Source organism: Aulonocara stuartgranti, assembly GCF_965226115.1.
Source record: "Aulonocara stuartgranti genome assembly, chromosome: 16".
In the NCBI taxonomy this organism is placed as follows: domain Eukaryota; kingdom Metazoa; phylum Chordata; class Actinopteri; order Cichliformes; family Cichlidae; genus Aulonocara; species Aulonocara stuartgranti.
Window position 1 is genome coordinate 29,989,159 of NC_138952.1, and position 13,823 is coordinate 30,002,981.

Below are 13,823 nucleotides of genomic sequence, written 5' to 3' on the forward strand. Positions count from 1 at the left end.
TTATATTTACCCTTTCAGGCTCTGGATGTTTCAGGTCCAGATCATTGTTTGGAAAGCTGTTTGGTTGCGGCTTTAGGCAGCTCACAGTCTTCTGAATCTGGCTGGTCTCAGTCTTCGTGTGTAACAGATAGAAAATGAAGACAAAAGAACAGTAATCTGACAGTTACTAAAAATGCATCACTCAAGAGGATGAATAAACCATTTCACTATCGGCAAATAGCGTAGGGTACACATCGTGCATGAGAAACATTCATTAAAATCTGTCCTAGGTCAATGTTACCTCTTCAAAATCTTGCACTGAAGAAGAATGCATGGCTTCTGAGCCTTGCTGAGGCATTTCTTCATCAAGATCCTGCAACAAAGAAAAGATGGCACAAAGATTAGACCAAGTGCTCTTCTTGCAACTGTACTGGGCAGGCCTGTGCTTCTGTTTTTAATTTGCATGTGTGTGTGTGCGCGTGGGGGGGGGGGGCTTTCCACTCAAGAAATGTTTTCTTCTGAAAAAAATACTGGCTACAATAATTAACTGATTCCTTTGCAATCATCCATCCTCTTCCACTTATCCTTATCAGGATTGTGGGGTAGCAAGCAGGTTTGGGGCCTATACCAGCTACCATAGGGCAGTACAACCTGGACAGATCACCAGTCTAACATGGAAGGACAAGCATTTGCATTCACACCAAAGGGCAGTTTTGAATCACCAGTTAACCTAACCACATAAGCTACATCTTTGGACTGTGGGAAGAAGCCAGAGTACACAGCCAGAGAGAACCCATGCACTACAGCAGTAAAAAGTGCCTAAAACAAGTTAAGAAGTTGTATAGTACTATCTATCTTAATGTTCAAGCCTGAGTTTCAAACCATTTCAACATAGACACAAAGCACATGTAGTCAGTTCTGCATGCTGTAGGTCAAACTGTCAAAAAATACAAGAAGACCCCTCCTAAAACCAGAGTGATGTCACCATGAAGCAAACTTTGACAGAGTCCCCCAATAACAGTGTGGTCCTCCTAAGTCACATTTGGGTGGTTAACACACACACACACAGATGTTATCCAGACTTGCACTTTGAAACAATGAAAAGGACCTACAAGCCACGGTCCATGTAAATCACATCACACCCAGGTGACTGCCAAACACACACACACAGTATCCATAAAGAATGATGATAGATTAAATTATTAGTTCATTAAGTGGTACACTGGATTATATTTACCCTTTCAGGCTCTGGATGTTTCAGGTCCAGATCATTGTTTGGAAAGCTGTTTGGTTGCGGCTTTAGGCAGCTCAGTCTTCTGAATCTGGCTGGTCTCAGTCTTCGTGTGTAACAGATAGAAAATGAAGACAAAAGAACAGTAATCTGACAGTTACTAAAAATGCATCACTCAAGAGGATGAATAAACCATTTCACTATCGGCAAATAGCGTAGGGTACACATCGTGCATGAGAAACATTCATTAAAATCTGTCCTAGGTCAATGTTACCTCTTCAAAATCTTGCACTGAAGAAGAATGCATGGCTTCTGAGCCTTGCTGAGGCATTTCTTCATCAAGATCCTGCAACAAAGAAAAGATGGCACAAAGATTAGACCAAGTGCTCTTCTTGCAACTGTACTGGGCAGGCCTGTGCTTCTGTTTTTAATTTGCATGTGTGTGTGTGCGCGCGTGGGGGGGGGGGGGGGGGGGGGGGGGCTTTCCACTCAAGAAATGTTTTCTTCTGAAACAAATACTGGCTACAATAATTAACAACTGATTCCCTTGCAATCATCCATCCTCTTCCACTTATCCTTATCAGGATTGTGGGGTAGCAGGTTTGGGGCCTATACCAGCTACCATAGGGCAGTACAACCTGGACAGATCACCAGTCTAACATGGAAGGACAAGCATTTGCATTCACACCAAAGGGCAGTTTTGAATCACCAGTTAACCTTTTTTTTTTTTTTTTTTTTTTTTTTTTTTTTTATGACATCAGAAACAGCAGTATACGACATTACGTGATGGCAGAGCTTCAGTTCATCCTTTGTCATTTTTTTTTTTTTTTTTCTTAATAAATAGGACAGGGGGAATGAATGCGAGAGAGAGGGGGAGAGAAAGAAAGAAAACCAAAGGGGAGAAGAGATGGTGAGAAGGGGGGGGGAAGAGAGAGAGAAAAAAAAACAAAAAAAACTCCTGGGTCACCTGTATGGAGAAAAAAAAACAAACAAACAAACAAACAAAAACAAGCAGAGGAGACAGCAAACAACAAAGAGCAACATAATAATAGAGAAAACAAAGCACCATCACAATAAACTCGCTAGTCATAGATATCAGTATTTACTAAGTAATAAACGATATTGTGCAGCACGCAAGATAGACAGCGCACAGTGTGCTTTGAGGCAGCAGCCAAGAAAGCTTTAGTCCGCGTCTGTGAATACCCATGTGTGCATACCTGTGTGGATCAGCATGCTTGCATTCCAAAGGTTTCTCCATGTAATGATCTGCTAGGGAGTGTGGGGGGGCCACAGCCCCGTCCTCCAGGGTGTGAAGCGGGTATGGAGGAGATCAAAACTCCAGACATCCAGAGGCCCCCAGAACACAAGAGACCATGGAAGACCAACAGAGGGGCAGCCGCGCCACTGTCCCAGTAAGAGCTGAGGAGAGTCCCAGATGAGGGCTCGCCCAGCAGCCGCGGAGCAGATGTCAGGGGGAGTTGCAGTGACGCGCCCGTGAGCTCCGCCGGCCCCCAGCTGCGCCTGAGTGACCGAGCCCTAGGCCGAGAGGCCGGGGGCACCCCACCTCCAAAGGGGCCCGAGCGAGCCCCAGGCCCCAGGCCCCGACAAGCGGCCGCCAAGGAGTGAGCCGGTGTGTACCCGGACGCCCACCCCCAGACACAAAGAACCACCAACACACCGACACCTGAGGGAGTCCGCCACCGGCAGGGGAAGTGGTGGTGGGTGGAGATAGGCCTCCAAACCTTGGAGGGCCTGAGGTGTCCCCAGAGAGGTGGCGTCTGATACCCAATCTGACATATAGACACAGACATACAGGCACACACAGACACAAACATCCATTCCCACCCTCATGCTCTCATATGCACTCACTCCACACTCAACCAACGTGGAGACAGACATAAAGAGACGCTGTACACACAATCACACTCCCCAAGCGTACTCTACAAACCGGGTCTAGGTACCCTTGCCCCTGGAGGGGGGAATTGCACCCAGACCCAGGTGGTGTTACCCTTTTCCCTGCGGTGGGGAGAGGCAGACCACCCCGACTCCGCAGCAGCAGGGAGGCCCCACACCCCAGACCGCAGTCGGACGGCCAACTCCTCCTACTAGCCCTCCCGCTCCAGCAGGCCGCAGAGAATGGGGGTGGGAGAAGACTCCAAACCTCCCTCCACCCGCTCATTGTAGTGTTGATGCATATGTGTTCTAAGGTGCAATTAAAACCCAGGAGGGCATGGAGCTACCTGCCAAGGAGCAGCAGGTAAGCGCATAGTCCCTCCTGCTAACCCTCAATGACTAAGTGTATTTAAAATTGAGAGGTGGGCAACGACGTCAGGGGTGAGGTATACACCCTGATGGTGATTTGGACTCCGTGATTGTGCCCACCCCCAAGATCCTATATGTATGTGTAATGAGAGTGTGAATAATGTGAATGTCTAAGTTGTGGGATAAAATTGAGGCAGAGGCAGCCAGAAGGGGACGGGGGGGGGGGGGGGGGGGGGGGGTAGCCTCCTCTGCACCCTGGTGACATACCCCCACTCCAAGGCCCTGCATGTGTGGGTGGTTGTGGAGGAGCGGGAAGAGGGAGGCAGCTGGAGATGGGGAGGGAAGGAAGGGAGGGGCAGGTAACCCCTCCCTGGGGCCAGCTCCCCCGCTGACCCCAGTAGGCACTCCCACCCTCCGCGACCCGCCAGGGAAGGGGGGCCCAGGCCCATCAGACCGGGGCCCAGTGCAGTAGCGCCCCCCGGCTCCACAGAGCCCTGGACAGTCCACCCAACCCCACCACAGAGAAAACTGCACCCACCCCACCAACCACACATCTTCCAGACTACATAAGACGGTAAACGCCCAGGCTGAGATCTTCCTCCACCTCTCCTGTATCTCCCCCTCCTGCAGAGAGTTCCTGAGAGAAGAAAGCTCCTGCAAGATGTGACCATCCCCCCCACCAGTTGAAGAGCCCCCCAGGCGGCTCGATGCACCGGCGGCACCCTGCTCCAGGGCCGGGCCCCCATGCACCCACCCGCCCACAACCCCGGCAACACACCAACCAGGACCCGAGCCCCCGAGGCCCGGCCCGGGCCCCAGCCCAGAGACGGAGCGCCCCCAGAACCTCACGCCCATCCCGGACCCACCCAGGGGCAGCCAGGTTGCCAGGTCAGTAACCCGCGTCCGTCAGCACAGACCCTCCCCTAGCCCCGCTGCACGCAGCCGCGAGGAAACAGTCACCTGAGAGCCAACAGAGCCCTCAACCGGACGTGACCGCTACCCCGGGTTGAGCCCCCCAAGGAAGATGCCTCCGGGGAACCCCCCGACGCCCTAAGCCTGTCCCTACCCCCTCACCAATCACAACAGTGAAGGCGGGACCAAACTATGACCCCCCACCCCCACTAGGTGATGGAGCTGATAAAAGGGGCCCAGAGCAATTGATCTAATGTGGTGGCAGAGGCTGTGTCAAGACTAATGTAATCTAATAGATAATTTCTATATTGGTTAGAATTAAGATTATTTTTATTTTTCCAGTTCATGAGGACTGTTTTCTTGGCTATGCATAGGGCAGTGAAGATCATATGGGCTATATTCTTTTCTGAAGTGACATTATCTAAGCTGCCCAACAAACACACTAAGGGGGAGGTTGGAATGTTACATTTCAGACATTTTGATAAGTCTTCACATATCTCGCGCCAAAACTTCTGCACTGGTGGACAGAACCAAAGAGCGTGGATGTAATTGTCTGGTGTATTGCCTTGACAGTGTGAGCAGTTGTTGGAAGATGTAAAGCCCATCTTGAACATCCGATGACCTGTATAGTGCACTCTATGAAGTATTTTGTAATGTATTAATTGCAGACTGGGATTTTTAATTAATTTAAAAGTTTTTAAGCAAATCTGAGACCAGAAGTTTTGGTCTAGGTTGACTGATAAATCTGCTTCCCACTTTGCAGTAGGAAGGGATATTGATTCATCTAATTTAGAAAGTGTTCTGTATATTTTAGATAATAATTTGGGGGATTTAAGAGTAAGAAAATGTGCCGCACTTAGTGGTGTTTGTAATTCAACTTGACTGAGGTTAAATTTCTTTTTTACTATGGATTTAATTTGTTGATATTCTAAAAACCTTGTCTTGTTGATCCCATATTGTTCAACTAGTCTGTCAAATGGAATAAATTCTGTTCCCTCTAATATATGTTCTAAGTATTTAATTCCTTTACAACTCCATTCTGGGAAATTAATCATATTATTGTTTTGTAATATGTCAGGGTTATTCCAGATAGGTGTACGTTTGCATGGGATTAATGAAGACTCCGTTATTTTTAGAAACTCCCACCATGCTGTTAGAGAAAAGCTGATGTTGATACTTTTAAAGCATTCATGTCTTTTGATGTTTGAGCTAATAAATGGTAGGTCTGAAATCTCTAGATCCTTGCATAGTGCCTGTTCAACATCTAGCCAGGGCTCAACTAAGAAGGTATGTTTTAACCATTCTGAGATGAACTGAAGCCTGTTGGCTAAGAAGTATTGGTGAAAATTAGGCAGATCTAATCCTCCTCTATCCTTGGTTCTTTGTAGCGTTTTTAAGCTAATACGCGGGGGTTTATCTTTCCAAAGGAATTTGGAAATATATGAATCCAGAGATCTGAACCAATCTTGTGATGGTTTGTTAGGGATCATCAAAAATAAGTAATTTATTTTTGGCAAGATCATCATTTTTATAGTGGCGACCCTTCCCATGAGTGATATGGGTAAAGATTTCCATCTAGTCAGATCGCCTTCTACTTTCTTTAGAAGTGGGATGTGGTTTAGTTTAGTTAAGTCTGAAAGCTTAGGAGAGACATTAATACCTAAATATTTAATATTTCCGGATTGCAGTGGGGCAGAGGAAGAATTATGGAAGGAGCAGTTAATGGGGAGAACTGTAGATTTTGGCCAGTTAATTGAATAATCTGAAACTCTTGAAAACCAGTTTATTAAAGTAATTACCTCAGAGAGGTTGGTTTGTGTGTTTTGCAGAAAAAGCAACACATCATCCGCATAGAGACTGATTTTATGTTCTATGTTCTTACATTTTATGCCCTTAATTGTTGTAGCCTGTCTAAATGCTGCTGCTAGAGGTTCGATAAAAATTGCAAAAAATGAGGGGGAGAGTGGGCATCCCTGTCTGGTGCCCCTCAGGAGACAGAAGCTGGAGGATGTCTGGTCATTTGTTCTGATACGAGCCGTTGGGGAATTGTATAATATTCTTATCCAGTTTATGAAAGAGTTTCCAAAACCAAATTTGTGTAAAGTTGCGAATAAAAATTTCCAATTAACTCTGTCAAATGCTTTTTCTGCATCTAGAGATAATATTATGGCTTCGATGTTTTTATCGTATGAGTAGTCTATTAAATTAAGTAATCTACGAGTGTTTGTCGAGGAGTGCCGACCTTTTATGAAACCAGTTTGGTCAGGATGAATTAAGAGGGGGGTCATTTTCTCTAATCTCTTTGAGAGAGCTTTGCAGATTATTTTAAGGTCTACATTTAAAAGAGAAATTGGACGATAGCTTGAGGGAAATAAAGGGTCTTTGCCTGGTTTTAGCAGGAGACTAATGTTGGCAGAATTCATATTTGGTGGTAGTCTGCCCTTTTCCTCGATTTCCTGCAACATGCTGTGGAATACTGGTGCCAAAATTGTCCAGAATTCTTTGTAGAATTCTGCAGGGAAGCCGTCTGGACCTGGAGCCTTATTATTGGGCATACTTATCAGGGCTTCCTGGAGTTCACTTGGCGTCAGTGGCGAATCCAATTCCATTGCTTGACTGTCTAGTAATTTTGGAAGAGTTACGTTGTCAAGAAACAGATCAATTTCATTTTTAGATGGGTTTATTTGTGGTGAGTATAAAGTTTCATAGAAATCCCTAAAAATGTTGTTTATTCTTCCAGGATCATATATTGTGTTCCCCGATAAATCTTTAGCAGCACATATAGTTGTTTTTTCTTTATTTATTTTTAGCTGGTTAGCTAGAAATCGACCTGATTTATTACTGTGTTCAAAATTCTGCAAGCGAAGTCTTTGTATAAGGAATTGTGTTTTTTTATTAATAGTTTCATTTAATTCTAGTTTTGTTTTGCGTATTTTGTTCAATGTTTCCTGATCTTGGTGGGACGCGTAGGCTTCTTCTAGTGATTTGATGTTTTTTTCTAATTCCTGAATATTTTTGTTTTCTTCTTTCTTTTTGTGTGATGAGAAAGAAATTATTTTACCTCTCATCACAGCTTTCCCTGCTTCCCATAGAACAGAAGCAGATATTCCGGGAGTGTCATTAAAGTCTAAATATGAAGTCCATTCCTTTTTAAAGTATTTAATAAAGTCTTCATCTTTAAGTAGTGATATATTAAATCTCCAGTTTTTACTTGGCGTAGTATTATTCTTGTGCATTAGTGTTAAAGATACAGGAGCATGATCGCTGACAGCTATAGGATGAATCTCAGTGTCTGAAATGTCACACAGCAGTGAGCTGCTGACCAAAAAATAATCCAGACGAGAGTAAGAGTGATGAACATGTGAGAAAAAAGTATATTCCTTACTGGTGGGGTGAAGAGAGCGCCATGCATCGCAAAGACCAAAGTCGTTCATATACTGTTTGATTATATTTGTGGACTGCCAATTACGCTGAGTTCCTGTTGTGTTGAGCCTATCCATTTCTTCATTTAGTCCAAGGTTGAGGTCACCGCCAAGAATGAGTGTGCAATCAAGGTGTTCAGAGAGTGCACTAAAAAAACCGTGGAAGAATGAGGGTTCATCAACATTTGGACCATATATACTAACAATACATAGTTTTTTGTTCAATATTGATAGTTTAATAATTAGAAATCTACCCTCTGGATCTATAACTGTATCGAGTACTGTAAAATTAACATTTTTATGTATTAAAATTGCTACTCCCCGTTGTCTAGAATTATAACCGGCTGCAAACACGTTAGGAAACTCAGGTGTTTTAAGTTCATTTAAACCTGTGACAGGTTTATGAGTTTCTTGTAATAAAACAACATCTGCCTGTAGTTTTTTAAGCTGGTTAAATATTTTTAACCTCTTTCCTCTGGTGCCAGCTCCATTTACATTCCATGTGACAAACCTCAGCATGCCCTTAATTGTGCGTGTATGTTTAATGATGTATGCTGGGTGTTTCGTTTAGACAGGTGGAGAGAATATGGAAACATCCCTTGTTTGTAAATAGAAAGAGAAAAAGAAGTGTGGTGAGAGACTCCATAAGTCTGACTATGTGTGTGAATATTCACTAATATGAACAAGCGTGGCTTGCTTATGTGTCCTGCAAGTCTGTGCGTGCTGTGAGGCTGTTGTGAATGTGCTGCCGTTGAGCTGATGTGTTTGCGTGATCGTGTTGTGAAAATATGGAGAAATAGAGGGTGTTGTTTGTAGGTGAGTGGGGAAGTAGGTGACCACAGCAGTGAAAGACAAGAGAAAGAAAGAAACCACATGAACTGTGAGCGACAACAAAAAAAAGGAAACGAAACGGAAACATTCCAATTAAAGCAATGACGGAGGGTGACGGTGTTATATCTGCTATGACATCCTACTGATATTACTAGGTTAAACACATTTTAAAGGAGAAAGTGTGAATGAATAAGAAAAGAGTGTAGCGGGTTCTTATCTGGAGTGCAGTCAGTATAACCACGGTGTGGTGCCGGGGTCGCGGTACAGCTGTCCGTCCACGTAGAGCCGGTCCACAGCGATGACAGCACGGGAGCCTTTCTGGATAAAGCTACGTCGAACTGGGAACAGGACCTTGCGTCGTTCCAGGATCTCTTTGGGGAACTGGTCGTTCACGCTGAAGTCCGTTCCTTTCAGCTCTCTGCCGCGACTCTTCACCTGTTCCTTCTGTTTGAATTGACTGAATTTGGCCACAATAGGCCGTGGTCTCCCGGTCCGCGACCGCGCGCCCCCCAAGCGATGTACTCTATCGAAGTCGATGTTCTTTACGGTGTCCTCCGGCAGCTTCAGGTGGATTTTAATGAAGCTTTTCACCGTTGCCTCTGCGTCCTCTCCGGCAGTTTCTGGAATACCAGAAAACACAAGATTATCTCTCATGCTACGGGCTTGTAGATCGATAACGGACTCTTTTATTTTTTTATTTTCAATGTTTAGCTGGGTCACGTTATCGGTGAGAGATTTGACCGACTCCCGTAGCGTGGCATTTTCAGCGGCAAGCGTTTCCACCTGCCGCTGGCTGAATTCCAGGGATTCTCTCAGAGATTTAAATTCCCGGTGTAAGATCTCCACCAGGGACAGCCTCGCATCGAAACTGGACAATCGCTTGTCGATTGACTCCAGGATTTCTGCGATGTCTTTGCCGGCAGGCGATGTTGTACCGGGGGAGTCTGCCTGGCGACTTCTCTTCGATGACGGCGTCTCGATTTTGGCCGGGGAAGATGCACTCTGGGCCTTATGCATTACTAAATCTTGAAAACAGCGGTCGATGTAATCTTGGAGAGCGTCTAAACTCTCCCCGTTGTCCTCCAGGGTGTTAGAGATGATAAAACAGATGTTGTTAGTTATATGACAATTGATTAGTATATTTGGTAATACTGAAGCTTGGAAAACCTTTGTTAAACTCTATGCTACCATTTGCTTTTTCTCCGCCAAAATCTCCGGCGTCTGACGTCACCTACAACATCACTTCCGTCACTTACCTCACTCTCCGTCACTTACCTCCTCACTCTCCGTCTACCTCCTGCAAATGAATAAATCACCAGTTAACCTAACCCCATAAGCTACATCTTTGGACTGTGGGAAGAAGCCAGAGTACACAGCCAGAGAGAACCCATGCACTACAGCAGTAAAAAGTGCCTAAAACAAGTTAAGAAGTTGTATAGTACTATCTATCTTAATGTTCAAGCCTGAGTTTCAAAAAATTTCAACATAGAAACAAAGCACATGCAGTCAGTTCTGCATGCTGTAGGTCAAACTGTCAAAAAATACGAGAAGACCCCTCCTAAAACCAGAGTGATGTCACCATGAAGCAAACTTTGACAGAGTCCCCCAATAACAGTGTGGTCCTCCTAAGTCACATTTGGGTGGTTAACACACACACACTCAGATGTTATCCAGACTTGCACTTTGAAACAATGAAAAGGACCTACAAGCCACGGTCCATGTAAATCACATCACACCCAGGTGACTGCCAAACACACACACACAGCATCCATAAAGAATGATGATAGATTAAATTATTAGTTCATTAAGTGGTACACTGGATTATATTTACCCTTTCAGGCTCTGGATGTTTCAGGTCCAGATCATTGTTTGGAAAGCTGTTTGGTTGCGGCTTTAGGCAGCTCACAGTCTTCTGAATCTGGCTGGTCTCAGTCTTCGTGTGTAACAGATAGAAAATGAATATACAGTGCATTTTTGAAGACGCTTTTGAAACATTAAATAAACTGTATGAGAAAGATAAGTTTCAAGCTAATGTCTTTAAAATATTCACTGTCATGTATAGAGAATTTAAGGCCCTATGATTAAGAGACAAATAGTCAGTGTGATTTCTTTATTTTTTAAGCCATTGCTAAAGGAGTAAAACAATCACCTGTAGCAGCAACGAACTGTCACTAGGGCCCATTTATCTTCGAGGGCCAAAATTTAAAATGAATCTAACTAAAGAGGCTACACAGCAAAATCTCCAGTGTTAAATTAACACTAGAGAGTGTCTATATGGGTCCACACAACACTGTTGAGTGTTAAATGAACACTTTTGACAGTGTTATATGTTTAAAAGTAACCTAGTCAGTTTTGAAGATTAACAGTGGCTAACACTGAGCAGTGCTGATTTTCTAACACTGGAATATTTCTAACATTTTGAGTTATTTTCCAGTGTTAGAAAATCAGCACTGCTCAGTGTTAGCCATTGTTAATCTTCAAAACTGACTAGGTTACTTTTAAACATATAACACTGTCAAAAGTATTAATTTAACACTCAACAGTGTTGTATTTAACACTCAGAGGTGTGGACCCTTATAGACACTCTCCAGTGTTAATTTAACACTGGAGATTTTGCTGTGTAGAATCACATTAAACATCAATCACTGTTAAAATTTAGAAACCGAAAGCCATTTTTTATTTCTGCATACCTGCTGATATTTTTTTAGTGCTTTTAGAGGGCTTTGATGTGGCAGCCATCACAATTGCCTGTTTTCCATTAGTACCTACCCCTGTTTTTCCAGTAGGTTATAGTACCATGTAGTTTTTCAGTAACTACTGCACCAAGGTTCCAAGTGATCCAAAGTGATCAGAAAATTTGACATAGACTGAATGCCACCAGGTGGCTGGTCAATGGTGTCACTCGATAAGTTATGAGTGCGCCTCCTTCGTGAAAATCCAAGCCATCATTTTTGAAACTCTGAAATGTTTGAAATAGCGACCAAAATTAACAGCGTGATCCCTGAATTGAACACTAAAGTATAGACTGAGCAGGCATTTTGTCACCTTGACGTCCATGCTTGCTGTGGCATTTATATCACTGGATGCTCGGCTGCATTGCTATAGTGACCCCAGGCACAGTAGGTGATACTCAATTTCAGTGAAAAACTAGATGCCCTAAGTCACGTTAAGCCAATTTGAGTAGGTACAAATGTAAAAATGGCTTACGGTATGCAATTTATCAGTTCCAAAAAGTACAATTGTAGAAATACCTTGCATCTCCAAGGCCAATCCGAGTCACCATAATTATAGTCTATTTCTTCGCCTGGACTTGTGTCTCTGCTTGCAAATAAGCATAGATGGGGCTTTCCATTGATATTTAATATTTTCATCTTAGCACTTGGACTGATGTGGTTGTCATTGACAAGTCTGCCTAATGACCCATCTTCTTGAGATGCATCCACACTGTGGGGTTAGGCAAAAAAGTATTAGCTTAACTAGTTAGTTAGGAAGCTTTTTTTTTCATAAATCAAAAGCAATGTGTAATTTAATCTTAATCAAACTACACTGATATAATACGCACCACCAGAGTTTTCCATCAAACTTGAATTCAAACATGAACACCTTCAGGCTGTCATGATAAACTCTGGGTCTCCGCTCACATTCTTCTTTTGTTATGAGTTTACCTCTGTATTCCAAAAGGAAGTCTCCTTTTTGGAATGGAACAGTCGTGAAAATGCCCCGACCTGAATTGCAGAGGCATACCAAGTGAGTGACAAAAGACAAAGTGACAAACTCCAAATCTAATCCAAACTAAAGACCAACTTACCTTTGAAGGCATTTATGTAGTGGATATCAAGTCCCAGTTTGTCCCTTCCAGCAGAAACATGACAGACTGCATCCTCCCGTGGAGGAATGCGTCTCCTTCGCATGTTCTCCTGTACGTTTTGATTGGCTGCATTACCAAAGCATATAAAGTATTACGATTATCGTCATCATTGTCATCATCATCAGTAGTAGCAGAACTAGCAGTAGTGTAGTTTACAGCATAAACACAGCTGACTTATTCATAGTCCTAATTTATGCCTTCTTTTAAAATGTTAAAGGCCTAGTACTCAAAATGGCGACATGTGACATTTCTGTAATGGCGACTGCAGAGAGTGATACAAGTACTGAGAAAGCTTAGGCATCAAAACTGTAAGAAGTTTTTTCTTCAGGCATATAAATAAATACACGACTAAATACACTTATACCCTTGCTTTTATTTTAGGGCTGTCAGCAGAATGGACAGACATTGGACAAACTGCCCGAAATTAGCTAACAGCGACATCAGGGATTTTGACTCAGACTGCGCTGGTTTAATTGTTAATCGCGTTAGTCGCGATGTCGGCATTAACACGTTTAAGCCACAATAATGCTTTAACACCGAGTAAATCCTAACACGGGTTAGCCCGCTTTATCGCGTTAGTCGTCAGCCCTATTTTATTTACTCAATGACAAACGCTGGGGCCGTTTTACTTCTTCAAAGACTCACTAACAGTCCATAAAGCATAAATTAAACCAGTTTAATATAGGCCTGTGCACCTATAATTTCATATAGTATTAAAGTCATGGTGCATTTTACATTAAAAAAGGCTTACCTTTGTGTTTTTAATCCGTCTTCGTATTGCCGTCGACATACACTTGTTAAAGGGCACGCGCGCGAAAGTTGTGGCGCCGTTTCCTGTAGGTACCGCCTATATATATAGCCTACCAATCACAATGACTTCCGGCCGTGTGTATTGAAAATGTGTATTAAATTGCAGTACCTACACACATCCACTCTAACTCGAAACGTCGCTGTGCAATACACTGGAATACACAAAAATCAGGTGAGGGGTATAGGTGGACTTTTAAGAAAATCAGAAAATCTTTTAATTATAGTTTAATAAATGAATTTACACTACAGTTTAAGCAAATACAGGTCAAAAGATAAATAATGACCTCATAAGAAGTAGAAAAAATTATTATTTAGACACTTAAAAATGCATTTACAAGTCATGTTTTAGGGGGACACATGAATACACAGCAAAAAGTCGAAATGTCCCCGGAGCCCAGGTACAGCGCAGGTCAAATGTCAATCCATACCACATAGACGCACTCACACACACACACACACACACACACACACACACACACACACACACACATACGGGTCTATGTGGTAT

At 43.3% G+C, this 13,823-nt stretch overlaps 1 protein-coding gene and 2 long non-coding RNA genes across 3 annotated transcripts; all 3 read right to left on the reverse strand.

Annotated features, from left to right (window-relative positions):
- Positions 1 to 16: 16 nt before the first annotated feature.
- On the reverse strand, positions 17 to 1,291 carry LOC309691043. Its single transcript, XR_014271860.1, has 3 exons — positions 1,217 to 1,291; positions 281 to 352; positions 17 to 112 (listed from the first exon to the last, which is right to left on the reverse strand). It is a non-coding gene; the product is annotated as an uncharacterized lncRNA (long non-coding RNA).
- A 5,353-nt stretch (positions 1,292 to 6,644) lies between these two features.
- On the reverse strand, positions 6,645 to 9,891 carry LOC309691029 (uncharacterized protein). The gene is made up of 2 exons (XM_082508557.1): positions 9,383 to 9,891; positions 6,645 to 9,257 (listed from the first exon to the last, which is right to left on the reverse strand). The coding sequence occupies exons 1-2, from the start codon at positions 9,396 to 9,398 to the stop codon at positions 8,866 to 8,868; spliced, it is 408 nt and encodes a 135-aa protein (XP_082364683.1). The 5' UTR covers positions 9,399 to 9,891; the 3' UTR covers positions 6,645 to 8,865.
- Positions 9,892 to 12,300: 2,409 nt separating this feature from the next.
- LOC309691031 lies at positions 12,301 to 13,797 on the reverse strand. Its single transcript, XR_014271848.1, has 3 exons — positions 13,257 to 13,797; positions 12,446 to 12,571; positions 12,301 to 12,362 (listed from the first exon to the last, which is right to left on the reverse strand). It is a non-coding gene; the product is annotated as an uncharacterized lncRNA (long non-coding RNA).
- Between the last annotated feature and the right edge of the window lie 26 nt (positions 13,798 to 13,823).